The 20,569-nt window shown below is 43.1% G+C and overlaps 1 protein-coding gene across 2 annotated transcripts in view; it reads right to left on the bottom strand.

Annotated features, from left to right (window-relative positions):
- Positions 1–19,327, bottom strand: part of Fbxl4 (F-box and leucine rich repeat protein 4) — an 81,834-nt gene extending 62,507 nt beyond the window's left edge. The window contains exons 1-3 of one of the 2 annotated variants that reach the window (XM_076564010.1): positions 19,195–19,327; positions 1,866–1,975; positions 571–1,152 (exon numbers count right to left, since the gene is read on the bottom strand). In XM_076564010.1, coding sequence (XP_076420125.1) covers positions 571–1,082 — 512 coding nt within the window. In that variant the 5' untranslated portion in view covers positions 1,083–1,152; positions 1,866–1,975; positions 19,195–19,327. Of the gene's footprint in view, positions 1–570; positions 1,153–1,865; positions 1,976–17,413; positions 19,110–19,194 lie in introns of those variants that run through there. The other variant, XM_006979253.4, reaches the window with a different exon arrangement.
- Positions 19,328–20,569: the final 1,242 nt, after the last annotated feature.

The following is a 20,569-nucleotide window of genomic DNA, read 5'->3' as shown; positions in this document are numbered from 1 at the left end:
AATTATACAAAAACAAGTAATAGGGGCTGCTCGACAGGTTAATGTTGTAAACAGACTTCCAGGGGAAACACAGCAATTCCTTAAAACTTAGCATTTATTTTTAAATGGATGTGCTGACTATGGAAGCATTCACCGAACATCAAGGCTAATCTCCTGAGGACCCTTCTATGGCATCACCCTACAGGCCCATCTTGAGTTGTACGTAAAAACAATCAGCATGATGCTGGCTTGAAAATGAGTTTAGAAGTCCTGCTACCTAATGACACTGCAGACTGTACCATTACCTTAAACTGCCTTCTCATTCATGGTAAATTCTGTGATAAGCAAATAACACAATCTATAACTATCACATGTGGTGTTTTAGGTAGAAAACATGCATTAAATTTTCATGTGAGTGATCACTCTTCTTCATCAGGATCTTAAGAAAATAAATCTCAAAATCATAGGTGTTTAGTTGATTTAAGAGGATGTTGCCAAAAAGAAAACAGAAAAAAACACTTCAGTGCTGATACAACCCCAGCCTTCCATCCACATGACTTGGCTCATTAACAACGAGAAAATGAGTCTCACCTTACTTCAGCCGGGGGGTTTGGGGAGTAGGGATTTGCTGAACAAGCCAGAATTCTGATGACTGCTCCAGGATGGTAGGTCTCCAGCACATGAACAGCTGTAGGATATACTTGTTGCTCAAATGTAAGTTCCACATAGTCCTGGCTCTGAAAATTGGATGGTGTTCTTCTGAATGGCAAGGAAGCACTAGGACACTGGTCCCACCAGGTTCCGTAAGTTCGAAACACAGCTGTCTGAGTAAAGTCACCAGAACTTGGGAAGACATTTGGTACACCTGCCAAATTCCACATAGTGTAGGATATGCTATTCTCACTGCCATAATGGGAACTGAAATCCACCACTTCTTTGGCATACTGGACCACCTCTGCATTGAGAGGGGAAGTCCGGCTGTTGGATACTATAGTCCTATGGCTGTTCATCATGTCTCCTCTTGTAGCTGTCCTGGCTCGGCGCCGAAGGCACATATAATAAAACATGGTCAGAACTGTTAACATGGGAAACACTGGTGACATCTAGTCGTGAGTTATGAAGCTTCAAAAGGTCAGGTGTCCTCAGTGAGATGCATGAACTCTGAGGGATGGTCTACAAAATGAATGGGTTGGTGAAGTAAAATCATTTAAATAAGCAAACAAAACAAAACAAAAACAAAAAACAAATGCATGGATACAGCAACAAAGAGGCTTATCCCAGTGTCACTTCCCAAAATGAGATCTGAAAATGCAAGTTTCCAACTATAAATATGATCTCTGGCATAAACAATTTACCAAAAGTAATTTGTAAGAAACTTATATACTTTATGCTAAAGGGGGAACAAACTGCTGATATAAGGCATTGGAAGACATATGAATCCCAAAGCCATATTTTATATAAAATAATCACCACTCAAGAAATACCAAATCCATGAACTTTTAAAATTAAAATTATTTAAAATGTATGGTGAACTATTAAAATACCACTTTTACCCCAAATAATCTTCGGCCCTGCTATTCTTTGACATTTTAATGAACAATCCCCTATTGTTAGGCACAGCGAGCACCTTCACCTGCTGGGTCAGCTGCCTGCTGCTATGTCCCTGTTCTTAATTATTCGTCATTCCCAGACACACTATGTTCAGATTCTACATTATGGGAGTAGTTTTTTGAGATGACAGTTATTTCTGACCAACTAAATCAACTGCAATACGTATCAAAGACCAGTAGACAGTATTTCCTTTCTACCCACATCGGTACTTGTTAGGGCAGTTCTCAGCTGCCGGGCATCTCGTTTGTTACCAGCTACTCTTAGGCATCACTCACCCTAGCCAGAATGGTCACAGAACACACACAGGAAGTGCAGGAGCTGGCACCCATCCACGGATCTGAAACACACATGCCGCCTTCAGGTACAGATGCTGAAATGAGACAGCCTGAAACAGAGTTTAAACAAACATTTTCATTTCTGTGTTACAAAGTATTCTTAGAGAAGTATGTTTACAAAATATTGACATGTTGACAGAAAAGTGATATGGGGAAAAAGCATAAAATAATTAAAAAACAAAACCTTCCAACTAAACTATATTTTTTAATAATTTGTTTATCAGAATTTGCTGAAAGTATAACAAACCATACCTAACTGGAGGTTTTTAAACTATGGTTTTGTTCCAAACTATGCCTGAAGAAATATCTTAGGAGAACTGAACAGTGTTTTTAAATTTCGAGACTCGTCAAGAAGACGCCAGGAGGCCACAAGTGTTTCAAGCCATCTCTACTCACTTGCAAAGCATCCTCACCAAGGAGCCAACACCCTGTCAATACGAACAAGGAAATATAACACTGGTTTTGTACTTGTTAAATCCCGGCTCCAGCTTCCTCTAAACAGAACTAAACAGAAGGAGAATACACATACTTTTTTTTTAGTATGGCAATGCTCTAGCCTCCAAAACTTGAGCACTAGCAATAAGATCACATTATATGACCTGTATTAATTCATTCACCCCTCCAATGACTCTTTCTGATATGCAAGATATAATCTACATTCCTTCTATTAAGGCTTTTCTCAAGGCAGATGACACTTCTTTGCTAACCTAGAAAATCCAGTATTTTGTTGTTGTTTTTTCTTTTCCTTTTTCTTTCTTTTTTTTCTGAGGCAGGGTTTCTCTGTGTTATCTGTCTGTCCTGGTGGTACTCACTCTGTAGACCAGGCTATCCTCAAACTCACAGAGATCCACCCTCCTCTGCCTCCCAAGAGCAGGAATAAAAGGTGTGTGCCATTCTGCCAAGTAGAAAACCCAGTTCTAACCCTATTTTACTGCGTATCTCAATACTTGCGTCTTTTCCACCCACGGGGCCTGGTGATAGAAAGCTTACTCTCTGGTACCAAATAGTCCTGCATTTTTCTCAGAAGACTTTTAGCAGGTTTATATTTAGGAATACTTTTTTTTTTTTTTGAAGCAGTGAACCCAGGCAATGATCTTTATTTCTTTCCATTTCTTAAAATTAATTAATTTTTTGGTTGTGAGCCTAGCTTTTAACGGCTGAGCCACTCTCCAGCATGGATCTCTGTGAGTTCAAGGCCAGCCTGGGCTACCAAGTGAGTTCCAGGAAAGGCGCAAGCTACACAGAGAAACCCTGTCTTGAAAAAAAAAAAAAAATTTTTTTTCATTTATTTTATGTCCCGAAAGCCATTTTCCCTCCCCACTACTCCCACCTCCCTTTTGCACTCCCCAAATCTACCTCCTTCACCTCTGTTCAGAAAGAGTAGGACAGGCCTCCCATGGGTGCCAACAAAGCATGGCATATCAACTTGAGGTAGAGCTAAGCTCCTCTCCTTGTGCTAAGGCTGGGCAAGGCAACCCAGCAGTTCTTCATTTCTTAATATATAGCTTGGTGCGTACTCTGTATTTCAACATGTGGATAGAAAAGTGATGTGGAACAGAACCAAAAGAGCATAAACTAGTCTAAAAATACACAGCAGTATCTTCTGCATCTCAGTGCCATCCTGGTCTAAACACACTGAGATGCTATATAAAATGATAACTAGTGCAATAGTAAAGGGTTAAGCTTAAAACACATAGTAAAGGGTTAAGCTTAAAACTGGAAAATGCAGTTGTGAGAAACAGAGCAGAAGACTGACTTGGGCTAACCTGACTCAGGTTGTTTTATCAGCCAGAATGGTTACAACAGAACACACTAACCAGAGAGAAAATTACTAATGTCTACAAACCCAGGTCATGTTTGGAAGGACCTTCACGAAGCCCAACTCAGGGGAAATCCTGTCCATGGAACCAGGATCAAAACCGGCTCACTTGCCAAAAGTCCACAGGCACAGTATCAACTCAATCAGGTATGTGCCATGCACAGAGCCTGAACTTGCACCACCTTCATAATTTGGAATTCCTCCCAACAGAGTGAAAAAAACTGGAAAAACAAAACTAGCTCCAAACTGGGGACATTTTTGGACATGGAAGGCACAAATATGAAGCTTCTTTGTAAGGTCGTTTTCACACTTGAAAAAAATGGAACCCTTACTGAAGATGCATGCCAGTGAAAAGTCAGTCACTATAAAAAGAATTACAAAGGGGTCGGTCAGCTGGTGAAGCCAGCAAAGATTTGCACCCTCAGGGACAAGGAAATTTTGGACAAGCAGAGCAAGACTTTGTGGGGAAAGGCAGTGAGGCATTCAGGGAAGGAGAGCCATGTGCCACATGATAGCACTCTGGTCAAGTGGACAGAGTCAGCACAGCCTACAGCCATCGCCTCTCACTCCAAACTAAGCTCCTTTTCCTTCATTTCTCCAAACTGTCACTCAGAAAGCAGTCAGTTTAATGAAACCTAGGAAGCGTCTACAGAACAAGGTATCTTCATTTATGTCAATCCTCACAACCACTCTTGGCAAACAAAACAGTAAAAGTTAAATTTTGGTTGATGTACCATGGCACAAACTTTACGACAGTTTCTCAACTAGTTTTTACCATTGCAGATTACAGGATAATATAAAAATCAACAAGACTGTCATATGGGCAATATTATTTTTAAGCTGTGTAAAAGTTAAGTAAAATTTGCATTGAAGCAACATATGTAAAACCTGAGTTATAAATTGTAAATATATGTTATACTGTCAAGTTTCATCAGATTAGAAATGTAAAATGGAAATTTTGTTTTCTTCAATTCTGGATAAAAAGAATCTTTAGTTAATTTTTGTAAAATAAAGCTAAAATTGATATGGAATACTGGAATACTACAAAAAAGTGATTATAAAGTGTACCTTTAGGGAGAAATTTTCAAGTTCATACAAAAAGCTAGTCTAAAGACTCTCATAGCATATAAAAATATGACTTTGTAGTTAATAAGCCAAAATTAGCAACAGAGTGGCCTTCATTTTATTGTTGCTTAATCCAGTTTCTTATCAATAGTGATTATAAGGTGAGAAACTGTGGGGTTCTCCACAAATGGCCAGCACAGGAACAATTCTTATAAGGCAAGAAGGAAATCAGACTCAGCAGGACTTAGCTGCTTCTACAGCTGACACCAGGCAGTTTATTTTAGACATATTTAAGTACAATACAGTTTTGGAAAAAGGTTTCCTGGTAACAATTATCCCAATCCCATGTGCACAATAAAGCTATGGCATGACTACATCAAAACTCTGCACAAAGTACATGCAACCTCTACCTGAGTTCTATAGCTGAAGAGCCTAGGATCTGGTGTGGTCTTGGTCATACCTAGAGGTCACCAGGCTGTAAAGTACATGTGATGTCTCCCCTAAAGATGGGTTCTACTGACTGAGAAACAAAGCTAAAGATAAAGGTCTAGGGAGGAAGGGTCTGGAGTAAACGATAGTCTGGGGAATTCAGGTTTGGCCTGGCCCTACAGACAGCACAGATCACCAGGCGATTAACTACATCTACTCCCAGCCTTGTGTTGAAGAGACAAGCCTTCATGCTTAACATTACTGGTTTCCCTAGAGCTTACCCTCTACAAGAGACTCCCCAGGACACAGCAAATGTCCCACAAGTACAATCAAGAAACACAAAGCAATTGCCATTTTAAGTTGTATCTTGAGACTCTCATATCCCTTGGGAAACAACCTGTGTTATACAACATGGTTCTAATAAAATGCAACTTTATTTTCTATCACATCTTCCACATTATAAAGTGCTTAACCAAGTTAAATAATACAATTACATAGAAAACATTAACAGTGGAAAAGAGGTATAGGCTGTTAATATTCGATCTGTCCCTTGAAATCCCACCCGTTGGCGCTGCCCTGTGTCCTGACATAAAAGCCTCATTCTAAGGAAAAACTCCTCCCCTTCTCTCTCTCTCTCTTCTGCTTTTCCTCCCATGAGGTGCACACCGACCTCTCTCTCACTTCTCTCTCTTTCTCTCTTTTCTATCTTTCTCTTCATCTCCTTATTATAATACTCTCCACGTGTGTGTATCCTTGGGTCCCCCAGGCAATAATTCATAACATTCACCCAAAGTTGCCAGGCAATCCCACTGCTTTCTCCTGCCCGCTGGCAGTCGGAGGAATTCTGGGATCCTGTACCACCGCCATTTTCCAGGCTGGAGCACCACTAGGGACTCTTCATCCTACTGGATCAGATCAGGAGGATTCCTCCCTTCCCTTCTGGCCATTTTCCTACACGTGAGGATTCATCTTGTTTCATTTGCTGGTACCACGTATCTTTCAGGCTCATAGCCCTTTGGCCCCCATCCCTATGAGACGGCATGTGGAGATGACCTGTGCCCTGTAGCACGAATCTTAACAATTCTTATTCATAAAATCAAACCCGGAGCCAGGTATTGGCGTGAATGCTGGAAGATCAGAAAAGCAGAACAAGCCACAGCTTCCTCACCTCAACAGTTCCTCAGCTGATCCTGTTTCCTCAGACTGGAAGCTTCTGCGTCCTCATCCCAATGGCTCTCAGCTGAACTGCTGCTCCAAAGCCTGAAAGCTTAACCAGCCAAATGTTTCTAGTTCCTGGTCCTCACACCTTATATAACTTTCTGCTATCTGTCATCACTCCCTGGGATTAAAGGCTCACTTCTTGGGATTAAAGGCGTGTGTCACCCTGCCTGGCTGTTTCCAATGTGGCCTTGAACACACAGAGATCCAGAGGGATTTCTACCTCTGGAATGCTAGGATTAAAGGTGTGAGTGCCACCATTTTCTAGCCTTTGTATCTAGTAGCTGTTCTGTCTCTGACCCCAGATAAGTTTATTAGGGTGCACAATATTTTGGGGAACATGATACCACAACAGTGTCCCCTCAATTCCACAGTCTGTGCCCTCTCAATTCCACGGCCCATAGCTTTGTGATGATGGTCCACTGGCTATCTTGTGCTGTTATCACTGGCTCTCGATGACCCTCTAGGATGCCGGAGGTCAGTCCACTGGGCCTTATACCTCACTGTGGAAAAATGTGCCTATGGCCTCCTGCCTCCACCACTGCCATAGACCCATGACTTGGGTTTGTTCCCCTGCAGCTGCTAGCAAGATGCCACAGCTGGGGATGCTGGGGGGGGGGGGGTGTTGGTGTCTCCCACCTGGCTGCAACCTGGCTGCACTGCTACTTCTCTATATTTCTTTCACAAAGTCTATTTCCTATGTGCGAATGGAAATGCATGATTGATATGGCCATCTGTATTTCTTTCTGACTTACTTTCAAATGCTTCAATTTATCTGTTCCTTATCTGCTCAGTTTATTGGGGAGGGGGGTAAAAAAACCCACATGAACATGGGGTCAGGTGCCATATCTAGTAGGAGCAATCATGTGATCAGGTGGTGCCATCTTAAATAAGGGCAACCACATGGGCTAGCCACCATCTTGGCTAAGGTCAAAACAGGTCATATGACCTCATTGCCATCTTAACTAAGGGCAGCATGGGCGGGGCACCTGTCACTCCAGCTGATGTTTTAGAGGGAGGTTAGGGAATCGCCTCTCACCATGAATTGTTTCACCATTGTTTTAAGGGCCAAGGGAAAGTCCTCTGGCCTTGGCCTAGTGTTCCCCAGCTGCCTCTCTCAGGCACCAGGCATCCGGGCGGGGTGGAAGTCCAGTCTCAACCTGCCATTCATTCCTCTAGTGTGGGCGAGGCCCAGAGGCATATGTGCTCCCCTCCAAGGCATCAGAGGAACCACATGCAGGCAGTATCATTATACGAAGATTTTAAATTTCATATTTTAACATTAATACAATTCTGATACACTTTGGGCCACAAGCTCAGGATTTTAAATTTTCCTTGGCTACTCATTACCTGTTTTTCATGATTTGGATTTCAGTACTGGTTGATAATACTAATTTATCTAAAACTTTTATTTTTTTCTTCACTTATCTATTTCTAAGGATGGTAATTTTTTCTCTCTCCTTGTCTTGGGACTCCTGCTCTTCTCAATTACTAAGACCATGGGCCAAAAGGCTCCAAATAAATTCATAAATTTTAACTTCCATCTCTAGTCTATATTTAAGCCCGCTGGCAGAAACATCAGAGCAGCAGTGTGGACCACAACCTGCAGCACTTTCCCTGCTCTACGGATGTCAGCAGAGACTCTTGTCTATGTGATGTGGACCAGCCCAGCCAAACGTAATTGTTCGCTGCCTCTACAGCCAGGTCAGATGACCACATGCCTGGGTTCCCTCCTTACCTTTAACTAACCAGAGTCCTGACCAACTGTGCCCTGTTTCAGATTGAAGTAGCTATGGAGAATATGTCATCCTGTGCTCCCTGTTCCCAGGACAGGCTGGAGGGCTAGGTTAGTGATGGAAACCCTGGCAAAGAGTCCACCAAGAGGGTCCTTTTCCTTTTCTCAGAGTTGGGCTGCACCCTGACTCACAGGCCCCTTTTCTCTTGTTCTCATTCAGTCTTGGGATCTTTCCCCTGTCACTCTTCTTTGCCTTCTCAGAAGACAGCTTAAGAAATAATTATTTCTATATAAGTCATTCAGAATTATAATCTGACTATACTCAAAAAATCAAAAATATAGATACAGGGCCTTAAAAATGGTAATAGATTCAGCTATCACTGCCAACAGCTTAAAGAATGTCTCTCCTTACTCAAGGTCTATTTGGGCTTAAGAATGTGAACCTCCATGTCCTTGCTAACGTCATTAAGCTGTAACTAACTGGGAAACCTGTATACTCAGATTTAAGTCATATATATGCTCTCAAAGTTATAAATACATCTAACAGATTTTGTTCCCCCAGTCCTCAAACACATGTAGAGATCTGAGAATATGGCATTTAATATAAATGCTTTTAATGATAGAGAGACATGTCAGCTCCTGGCAGCATCCTATATCTCCTCCAAGTAGATAGATGGCTGCAGAAGAACTTCTGCCCGAAAGTTCATGGCCAGGGTGGCCATACAGCCAAAAGCTGAGATCCTGTCCAGACTGTGAATGAGTGGAACAATGGAGGACCGAGTGCCCCATACTGCAAAGTCAAGGTGGGTCAGTCTCCCCAAATTTTTACTCCACAGAAAAAAATATCAGATCTTCTGGGTCTAGCAGTTGAACAAGTGCTGCCTTTGGGGCTTCTGTCTCCCCCAACACCCACAGAGAGACTTGAGATTGCTGCCTAGGTAGCTGAAATTTTTTTAAAAAATTTTAAAATTAAAATTAATTCTTAAATTTATCCTTCTCAGATCTGACAATGTTTGATGAATAGGGTATCAGTTTAACAGCCCCAATCCTAAGATATTTTACACACACACACACACACACACACACACACACACACACACTCACAATCCAATTACAGACAGGTATGCCTCATTCACAGACTTCATGGTACAGGATAGACCAGTTTCAGCTATAACTCCAGACGTTCAAAGTTTTAATATTGATAAATGCAGCTTTGATAAACTGATAGAACACTGACTACAAAGAGTTCTTAAGAGTCCTTAAATGAATTTTTAGCCCTTTTACCATGATGTAAATCCATTCCAGCTGTCTTACAGACAGCTCCTGGGAAAAGTTTTGCTACTGCATCAAGAAATCTGGTCTGATGAAAACTAACAATCTCCAGAGCCCATTTCTGACCCCATCTATTTTTTGAGCACATTTTGCAGATTCATTGTTCCTGCCTGACCTCCAGAGAAGCAGCAGATGCCATGGCTTCTATACTCCTGATGTGGCATGCCATTTCCCCTCAAGCTCCTGGAACACCACTGCTGTAACCTGCCTTCTCAGCTCCCTCAAGGAATATTCCTGAGATCTTTTGTCGTGCATGACTCCCGGATCCCCCCTCCCTACTTCACCCCTTGTCAGCCTGAAGTAGCCTCGAGAATTCAGTGCCCTTGTTCCCCTACTTGCTCCTATAACTCACCTCTTTTTATAATAATCAAAATGGAGGAATGTTAATATTCTGATCTGCCCCTTGAAATTTTACCCCTTGGCTCCATCCTGCATCCTGACATAAAAGCCTCATTCTAAGCAAAAATTCCCCTTTGTCTCCCTCTCTCCCTCTTTCTCTCTCTCTCTCTCTTCTTTCTTTTTCCTATCTTTCTCTTCATCTCTCTACTATAATAAACTCTCCATGTGGATGCAGTATCTGGGTTGTGAATTACTGGCTGCCACCGCTGCTGCTGCATCTGCCCAGCCCACCACTGCATCTGCCCAACATGTTTCCCTGCACCCATGGGAATACCCTCAGCCCCCCGCCCCCAATGCCACGCAATAATTCATAACATAGGCAAGGGAGGACACATGTTTCCTAGTGAGACCTGAAGTGAGATGAAATCGATAAAGCAGAGAGAAGCAGGATGGCAGGAGCCACTAGAAGCTGGATCAGACAGTCATGCTCTGGCACAGGAGAGAGAAAGAAGGGACTTTACAGAAATAAACAGTGGCGGCAGAATGACCCACGCTAGAACAATGCAGGAACCTGGAAAACAAGTTTAAAACTCAAAAGTCGATTCTCAACTTACAAGAAAGTGAAAAGATCCAGGAAAAGAGAGGATGCAGGCAGTAAATCACAGGTAGGTCACAAAAATCCTTAAAATGCCGCCCAGAGATGTGCCCGTAAGTGACAGGAGAAAGGACGGAGAGCAGCCCAGTACCACAGCAGCAGCATGAAGAGCGCAATGACAGATGAAGGAAAGGTGCCACCATTTCTGAATCCGATTGGAACTTGTCAAGAAGTGCTATTCAAGGAAAGGACTCTGGGGTTCAATCTAGAAATCCATATGCGGATGAAAGGTCCCAAGAGTGGGATTATATTTGAGTGTGGCTCGCACAGCACTCAACTAGCTGTATTTGAATCAGTTCCAACACGCAAGATTGTCCCCTCTAGACAATAACACACATGTTAATGTACAGTAACACACATCCTTATATCCTCTCTGCTTTTCTAGGAACTTCTTTTCAGTCTCCCCCCAGGTGCTCTTCTGCCTTCTCAACTGTACAGAAAGGAGAAATGTTCAAGGAAGGGTTTAGAATATGACAGGTACCCCAAAGTTCAACTCCCTTGCCATCTGTCTTCCCTGACCCTTCTCTTCCCCTGGGCCCCCATTCTTCCTGCAGACCCATCATCCCCCTCTCTTCCACAGGCCCCCACTCTTCCTGCAGACCCATCCCCCCCCTCTTCCACACCCCCACTCTTCCTGCAGACCCATCATCCCTCTCTCTTCCACAGGCCCCCACTCTTCCTGCAGACCCATCCCCCTCTCTTCCACACCCCCCACTCTTCCTGAGACCCATCATCCCCCTCTCTTCCACAGGCCCCCACTCTTCCTGCAGACCCATCATCCCCCTCTCTTCCACAGGCCCCCACTCTTCCTGAGACCCATCATCCCCCCCTCTTCCATACCCCCCACTCTTCCTGCAGACCATCCCCCTCTCTTCCACACCCCCCACTCTTCCTGCAGACCCATCATCCCCCTCTCTTCCACAGGCCCCCACTCTTCCTGCAGACCCATCATCCCCCTCTCTTCCACATCCCCCACTCTTCCTGCAGACCCATGGTCCTGCCCACACTGCACTGAGTGTCCATGCCTGCTATCTTCAAGTCTTCAGCTGAGGTGAGGCTGCCATGCCTCCCACCTCTCACCAAGGTCAGGTTGAGAATGTATGTACCATTCATGTTTCCTTCACCTTCTCTTAGCCCTGTCTCTCATCTGCAAAGATGTTTCCTTTTCAACAGATTATAAGTTCCTCAAATTCAGAGAATGTATCCTACTTTTAACCATGCCTGATCTAGAATATGCCAATATGAGCTCAATAAACATTTCCTGTTTTACATAGATTTACTACAAGAAGAAGAATAAACAACTTTAAAATAAACAAAAAAAAAAACAAAATTGGTGATTCTTCAAGACAAGATTCATATGAAAAAAATTTCCCTATCTTGATATGAAGAAAAAGGAGGAAAATGGATAATAAAAACTGAAACACAATAGGAAAGAATCAAATGCATGAACTTCCCTGAAGCCATCTGAGAAGGAACAGTATACATATTGAAATTTTACTGTTCAAAGAGAATGTAAAAAATCGGCAACTTCTGTTAGTACAAAAGCAGCCTCTGAATTCATAAAAGAGACTTGACTCGGGCCACAAAGGAACTCTGATTGAAATTAAAGAAAGATTCATGAAAGAGATGATTGCAGAAGTAAAAGAAAGCTATTTCCTCAAATATGAGGTGGAGTTAGCACTCCAAATCTGTGATAAGGTCTTGACGTAGTTATGGAGAACTAGAAAAAAAAAAATACAATAAAAAAGTTCTCAAAAAAAAAAAAAGTAAGAGAGAGAGAGAGAGTGGGCAATAACCTAGGAGCAATAGCCTAAGATGAGAGACAACCCAAGAGGCCAGACTAGAGGGGAAGGAGCAAAAGGCAAGGTTAACGCTGTTCTGGAATTAGATTTGCTATTCAGTAGCAAAGCTCAAGAGTTGGCCTCTCTTTTCTTTCATCACAATTATTTACATTCCAATCCTACATGTTTAAAACATATGGAAAAAACAGCACAGTAAAAAGATATGAAGATGGCATCTTAACCCTTTCAGTGCTTCTCTTCCTCTAAGTAAATGCTCCAATTAAGCATTTTATTAATGTTTGTTAGCTTGCTTATTTATAAAGGGAATTGGTGGAGATGGCCCAGCCATTGGGAGTGCATACCACTCTTGTACTGGACTGGCGTTTAGTTCCCAGCACCCATCTCAGGTGGCTTACAACCACCTGTAACTTCAGCTCCAAGGAATCCAACACCCTCTTGTGACCTCCAAGAATACTGCACTTGTGTACACAAATCCACATACTGAAAAACACATACCGACATAATTTAAAATAGGATTTTTTTTTAAATGTCTTAAAAATAAAAAGATTTTCTTAAAAAAATCCACCAAGGCCTGCTATGGTTTGGCCCAGGGTCCCCTGCCCCTGCCCCAACAAGGCTGATGTGTTGAAGGATTAGCTGCCTGCCTCTAAGTACCATAGAAGATATTCAATCCTTTAAGAGGTGAGGTAAATTGAAAAGTGGTCCTCGGAGCCAAGGCCCTGAAGAGAATACGGGGACCCTAGACCCTTCTAAGCTTTCCAACTTCCATGAGATCAACAGGCCGTCTCTACCACATGCTCTGCCATGATGTTCTATGCCACCACTGGCCTAGAATAACAGGGACAAGTGACCATGACTAGAACCTCTAAAATCCTGACTCAAAATCAATCCTTCCTCTTCTTAAATCGATTATCTCAGGTATTTTGTTATAGTGACAAAAAACTGACAATCACAAAGCTCCAATATAGAACACACAAGAGAAGTTCTTAAATGGACAGATGGAGAAAAACGACTCCTGGCCAGTTTGGAAGCCTCTAGAAAATCCAGGCAAATGAAGTAAGGGGAAAAGGCAGGAAATCTACATGATGCGAAACTTAAGAGGAGTGGGGGGACTCTCTTCCAGTTTTCAAAGTATCCCTAAAAAAGTAAGGAGGGGATACAAAGAGTCTGGACTCCAGTAGGCTCTTTGTATCACTGCTGTCTACAAGCCCTGCCTCCTGAGAAAGTGAAGCATGAGCTTGGACTCACACTCAACTAAAATGAAGGATTAATAACGGCTAGTTCTGCAGAATCTGCTATCGTTCCCTGACTCTCCAGGCTTCTTTAACAAGCAAATCTAAACTTCCAAAACATCTCACCATCACACATTTGTTTACTTTAGTTACATGAATAGAAAACAAGATTTAAAAAAAAAAAAAGCAGATCTGAAGGATGAGTTGAGTGATGCTTTTCTGGGGAATGGATGTGGAAAGCCTCTTCCTGCCTGCCACGCTGTCTGGCACAGTGAAGGTGTTTGTAGACACAGGCTACGAGACAAAGTATCTTACAGTATCTTACTAACATACAGTATCTGCATTTGACCTTTTTCTTCATTGTCTCATCATGGATAAAAAAGAGTAAATAGTGCTATGAGCAAGAGATATGGAGACTATGATTGGAAAAAGTACAGAGACAACTAGCGAAACTAGTGGAAACACATGAACTGTGGACCAACAGCCTAGGAACCCCCATGGTACTGGACTAGGCCCTCTGGATAAGTGAGACAGTTGCTTAACTTGAACTGTTTAGGGGGCCCCCAGGCAGTGGGATCAGGACCTGTCCTCAGTGCATGAGCTGGCTTTTTGGAGCCTAGTGCCTATGGTGAGACACTTTGAGCAGCTTTGATGCAAGGAGGTAGGTCCAACTACCTCAAGTCACCTATGCTGACTCCCCCTGGGAGACCTTGCTTGGAGGGGGTGGGAATGGGGAGTGGGTTGGGGAAGAAGGCTGGGGGATGGGAGGAAGAAGGACAGGGGAATCTGTGGTTGGATTGTAAAATGAATAGAAAATCTCTTAAGAAAAAAAAAAAAAGGAAAAAAAGTAGGAAAGACAGGATTTAGAAGAACCCTTAATTTTTAACACACACACACTTAATTAAAATAGTAAAAACTAGGCATGTGAGGTTGAAAAAACCAAAATTAAAAATCCAGCATCCCCAATTGTTAACGCCATACTAAGTCGATGAATTTAGTTTAACCAAATATTAGCTATCTATTTTTGTATTGCAAAATAGAGTATATTTACTTCATTAACAAAAAGAAAGAAAGGAAGGGCTGGAGAGATGGCTCAGAAGTTAAGAGCACCAAATGCTCTTCCAGGGGACCTGGGTTCAATCCCCAGCACCGACATGGCAGCTCACAACTGTCTGTAACTCCAGTTCCAAGGGATCTGGCACCCTCACACAGACATACATATGGGCAAAACACAAAAATAACAATAAATAAATTACTTTTTTAAAAAAAAGGAATATTTACAGATATCCTGCCTAGCAAAAAAATTCAAGTTCAATACCATAGGTCTCTACTAACTAAAATGATACAACTCTTTTAAATTAACTTTGACTCTTAATTTGCATTCCAAGAAATATATAATTCCAAGAAAATAGACAAGAAATCATATTAAAGTGCAATATGAGTTGAAAAAAATACAAGCAAGATATTTATTTATATAGCAAAAGCTCTCACTCAGAAACAATTAAAGGGAGCAATAAGGACCGACGAGATGACTCAGTGGCTAAGATGCTTAGCGCTCTTCCAAAGGATCTGAGTTCAGTTCCCAGCACCCACAGGAGGCAGCTCTCAACGGCCTGTAACTCTGGCTCCAAAGGAAGAATATGACATCCTCTTCTTACTTCTGCAAATACTCACACACAGGTAACACACACAGAGCAACACACATACACATAAATAAAAATGAAAGTTAAAGGAAACAAGACTGAGAAAAATATATATGAATGGTCTGTCAAGTCTTAATGGCCCAATATATAAAGAGGTATAACATGTCAATAAAAGAGGAGCACGTTAGCATAAAATAAACAGAGTATGATACATTACAAAAATGTAAATGACCAGTAAACAAATACAGATTATTCAATCTCATCAATAAGCAAAGAAATGTAATATTAAAACAATAATAAGATAGCATTTTTCATCCCCAAACTAGCAAATACAAAAAGTGACCATATTATCTCAGCAGTAACTGTTCAGGTATAGAAGTTTCTGCATGTCTCAAACACAACTGCACTGGTTTTTATAGCCAGCAGCCTTGACAGATGAAGAAGTCTCCCTAGGAAGTAACAGCATACAGGTTTGTTAACTATCCAGGAAAATTACCATCATGTCTCCATCTTCAGGCCGGTTTACTTGCAGCTCACTATGAAAGACTCAGGATTCCCCCCTTTTAATCCAGTTGACAACTAGTGTCATACAGCCCTGTGGACAGTGCTTTCTTTGTCTCTGATCCAGGAGCCCCATGCCTTCCAAAATCATCCACAGACGCCTGACTTCCAAGTAGGACATAACCACAAACTTGTAACCATTCTCAGCAATGATATGACAACAGCAGCATTATACACTGTATACATTTGGTCTTAGTAATCTTTTTTTTAAAATTGATTTTTTAGATTCATAGATCTTATTTATGTGCATGAGTATTTTGGCTGCATGTATGCATGTATACCATGCGCGTGTCTGGTGACTATTGAGGCAGAAGAAGGCATCCTATCTCCTGGAACTGGAGTTACAGGTGGGTGTAGGTACTGGGAACCAAATCCCAGCTCTCCTGCAAAAGCAACAGACACTCTTAAGCACTGACCCACCTCCCTAGTCTCCTTATCAACAATCTGTTTAAAGAACACCATGGCAAAATCTCTGCAAATTTAAGAGCTACAGATAGCCTTTAACCCAGCAATTTAATCATTTGCACCAAGAAAAAAAAAATACGCAAATATATACAGTAATGTCTCTCAACCTCTAGGAGATGCTTTAAGATTCCACTGTGACCAGGTGGGTAGCAGAGAATCTAATACATACAACACTTCCTATACATACATAATCATCTAAGGAAGCACTTACTGGCTAGCTTCCCTTTGACATACTTGAATTTTGAACATTAGTACTCTTGAGTCAAACTGGGCAACATGAAATAAAAAAGGGTTACTTGAACACAGCTGATCTGATAGTCAGGTATGTCACTGAATACAGCAAAGGCACACGGTTTGCAGATGGACTAGATAATGATATGGTTCACAGATCAGGAAGGCATACAATTTAATTGCACTACTCAGAATAGTGCATGATTTCAAACTGTTTACCCTTAGAATTTTCCACTTAATGTTTTCAAACTAAGACTAACTGAAACCAAGTAAAGAGAAACAGGAAACAAGGAAGGGCTACTCACACATGGAAACCATCCTGTAATTTCACTTGTAACAGAAATAAATCTGTAGGATTCTAAATATCGAAAGAAGATTGAAAATGTTAGGTTGCTCCTACAATAATGAAACAAAAAGACTTTTAAAAGGTAAGAATACCAGCACTCGGGATTCAGGGGCAGGCGAATCTCTGTGAGTTCAAGGCCAGCCTATAGTGTAAGGTCCAGGACAGGCTCCAAAGCTACACAGAGAAACCTTGTCTCAAAAAAACAAAAAAACAAAAAACAAAAAAGTGTGTAATGGCTTAAGTCCTGTGCTGTTTTCTGTGAATACCTCACATTGGCAATTTTTTACTCTATATATTCTGGCACATATTTCTCATGAAAAAAAAAAAGGTAAGATGTCTTACATATCTATATAAAGTCTCCCTCATCAGTGATTATTACTAACTAGAAACTGCAGAACACTACACCACAAACTATATGAAACACACTTATACACGTATTTTTTATGTCTGGAAAGAAAAAAATACTAAGCAGTGTTTCTTATTTATACATCTACTATAGCAGCACAGGAAATTGATTCCATTTGGGATACCCTATTGGAATGATGACACTCAAGGGGACATGTGAGAGGAGCATTGAGCTTGCAGAGAACACAGAACGTTGTATGTTAGTACTCACAAAGATAGATGCCCAAGTCAACAGACGTGCAGACTGTGAATCAGCTTTCGTGTACAACTGTGGGAAAGCAACTCTACAGGGTGAACTGAGTCAGCAATGGAGGGTTGATTTAAAAATGGCCCTTAATTCACCTGACCAAGGGGAAGGCAAACTTAAAAAAAATATAAATTCAAATACCGGCAAGGCAATTTAGGGGAAGGAGCAAGGCACAAAGGAATTCAACCTTTCGCCCCTGCACTCAGGAGCCAGAAGCAACCAGACCTGTAGGAGAGCCAGCCAAGACTACAGAGTGAGCTCCATCTCAACAAACAAACACAAAAGAAAGGAATCCAACTTGCTCCCAACTAAGTTCACTACAAAAATATTCAGTAATGTTCACAACATGCCAGGCAAGGTTCAAATCACTAGACTTTAGAACACATTTTAAAGCTGGAGTAACACGAGCAGCATGGCATGACCACAGGAAGTAGGTCACTGCTTGTAACAGTTCAGAAAGTCTCATGAATACAAAGAAACAAGTGTTACCATATGTAGGCACTGGTCAGGAAGAAGAAAAAAAAACAGAATTCAACAAATGACGATGAAGTCATTGGCTAGTAATAACCAAAAAGGCACAGCATTTTTTTTTTTTTTAAATCTCACACCAAAACTGAGCAAGACTTCGAATCATGGGGGTGTGGGACTTTACATGCAATTCATATGATGAAAGACCAAAAAGGACTCCAGAGTTAGATCCGTGAAGATGGCAAATATTAACTCCACCAAAACCGAGAGGACTGGGCAATGAGACTGGCTTGCTAAAGAAGGACAGGGACACTTCTGTTCAAGGACCGAATTTGGAAGCAAAACATCAGCTGTAAACAACACTGTAAAATAGTGAGCGAGGAACGCAACCAGCATCAAGGTAATTGTTCCTCGTGTAACACGAATTAACTATCTTATGCACTCAACTCTCCGACTTTCAAATCAAAAATAGAACAGGGCTCAAAAGAGCCAAAACGTGGGTCAGAAGTTTCAAAAAATTGGTGCTCGGGTGTGGAAATAATGCAATTCAATGCATACTAAGACTAATAGGGTGGCTCTCAACGCCACTAGTTAGACTGCGCTCCCACCCAACTTACTCCAGGATAAGGGGCTTTGAGGGGCAGGCCCTCTAAGCAACATCGTGTAGGAAAAGAGCATGCAAGATAAGCAATGTGCCTGTCTTCCGATCTTAGACCTGGGAGTGTTGCGGGAAGCAGAGGGAGCAGGTGGCTCCCAACAGAGCAGACTAGTGAGCCACAGCGTGCAACGAGCACGTGACCCTAGGCTTCACCCATCTAACTTCCCAATCCTCTGCAGATTACAGGTAGGACAGCTTCCCCAAAGCTCTGCGGCTAAAGGCACTTGGAAAACCCAGGGAAATGCAGAACCAGCCCCACGGCCAAGTACAGTGGCAGGTGGCTGGGCCCACCCCTGACGGTGGCAAGAAGGCTGCAGCCTGGCATCTCGCGGCGTGGGCCTGAGTGCACAGAAACCATCCTGCGAGAGAGGGACAGTCAGGACGGCTCGGCCCGCGGGCCCCGCGTCCGCAGGTGCGCGCGCCAGGCCCAGGAGAGCCGCGAGGAGAGGCCGCCGCACTCCCGTCCCGTCCCAGCCAGCGCAGCCGCGCAGCACCGCGGACGTGCGTGGGCCCAGGGCCTCCGCCTCGCGCGCCCCCCGGGGTGGCGCGCGCCCGGCCCCGCCCACGGCCGCGGAGACGTCAAGACCTTGAGGAGGGAGGAAGGAAGGAAGGGCCGTACCCTGCAGGGTCCGGGACGGGCGCGCGCAGGGCTTCGCCCCAAGCCGGCGGCGTGGGCAGCCGGAGGCCGCTCCCAGGATCCCGCGCTGCTGCCGCCGCCGCGAGCCCGGCCCAGCGCGACCCGGAAGGAAGACCGAGGCCGCGGGACGGGGCGGGGCCGAGCCTTGCGGAGGGGCGGGGCCTGGTGAAGGGCGGGGCCTTCTGCTAGGTCCCGGGTGGCAGCTACTGAAAGGCTCTGGTGGCCTGAGCTGCTTAGCAAAGCCAAGGTGGTGGTCTATAAAGGGCCTGTTTGCTCCGGGGCTAGCGGTAGTTGCAGAACCTTCACAGTACTCGTCCCTCCAAGGACAGCCCTCCATGTATAGTGTAGTTCTTCTGGGGCTTCTTCGGAGTTGATGACTCAACTCTGGTATTATGCAAAGGGCACTTCTGCACAGGAGCAGTGGGATGTGTGCTTTAAGTGCTCTGCAGGCACAATCCACCAATTGATTAACAAACTCTTTGGCCCCAGAAACAAATCTTCCATGCAGGCTCATATTCACCCTAACATCCACAAGCCAATGACTGCTACCTCTGATGAAGATGCGGTTAAGGGTCTTCCTTAGTCGTTTCATTTCTTTTCAGATGAGCTTTTCAATTACTTGGCGTTGTATTTGTCTTTCCACAAGGTTTCCATTACTGAAAAACTTTTTAAAAGATTTATTTTCATTTTTTTTTTTTTTTTTTTTTTTTTTTTTTTTTTTTTTTTGGTTTTTCGAGACAGGGTTTCTCTGTGTAGCTTTGCGCCTTTCCTGGAACTCACTTGGTAGTCCAGGCTGGCCTCGAACTCACAGAGATCCTCCTGGCTCTGCCTCCCAAGTGCTGGGATTAAAGGCGTGCGCCACCACCGCCCAGCTTATTTTCATTTTTTATTAGCTTGTGAGTGCTTGTCCCTGGGCACTCAAGTACCAATGGAGGCCAGAAGAGGACAGGTACCCCGGAACTGAAATGACATGCAGTTGTGAGCTGCCAGATGTGGGTGCTCGGAACCGAACAGGTTCTGAAAGAGCCATCTCCCGAGCCCCATTAGTGGGAAACTTTCAATAATATGCTCATCCTTTCCAAATTTCTCTTGAGGAAGCAAAATAGAAAGGATGCTTGTTAATTTTATACACATAGTATATTACTTACTTGTGTATTGCCGTGACGAAGCATCATGACCAAAGCAATTCATGAAAGGAAGGGTTGTTTGGGATTTGGGGTTCCAGAGAGTTAAGAACCCAACACAATTATAGGCAGGGAACATTGGAGCAGGCACCAGCACGGTGGCGTGAACAATTGAGAGCTCACATCTCCAAATGCAGACAAGAAGAACAAACTGGGGGTGTTGTGAGTCTCTG

The sequence above is a fragment of the Peromyscus maniculatus genome, chromosome 2 (genome assembly GCF_049852395.1).
Source record: "Peromyscus maniculatus bairdii isolate BWxNUB_F1_BW_parent chromosome 2, HU_Pman_BW_mat_3.1, whole genome shotgun sequence".
Taxonomy (NCBI): Eukaryota; Metazoa; Chordata; class Mammalia; order Rodentia; family Cricetidae; genus Peromyscus; species Peromyscus maniculatus.
This window is presented reverse-complemented; position numbering and strand designations above follow the sequence as displayed.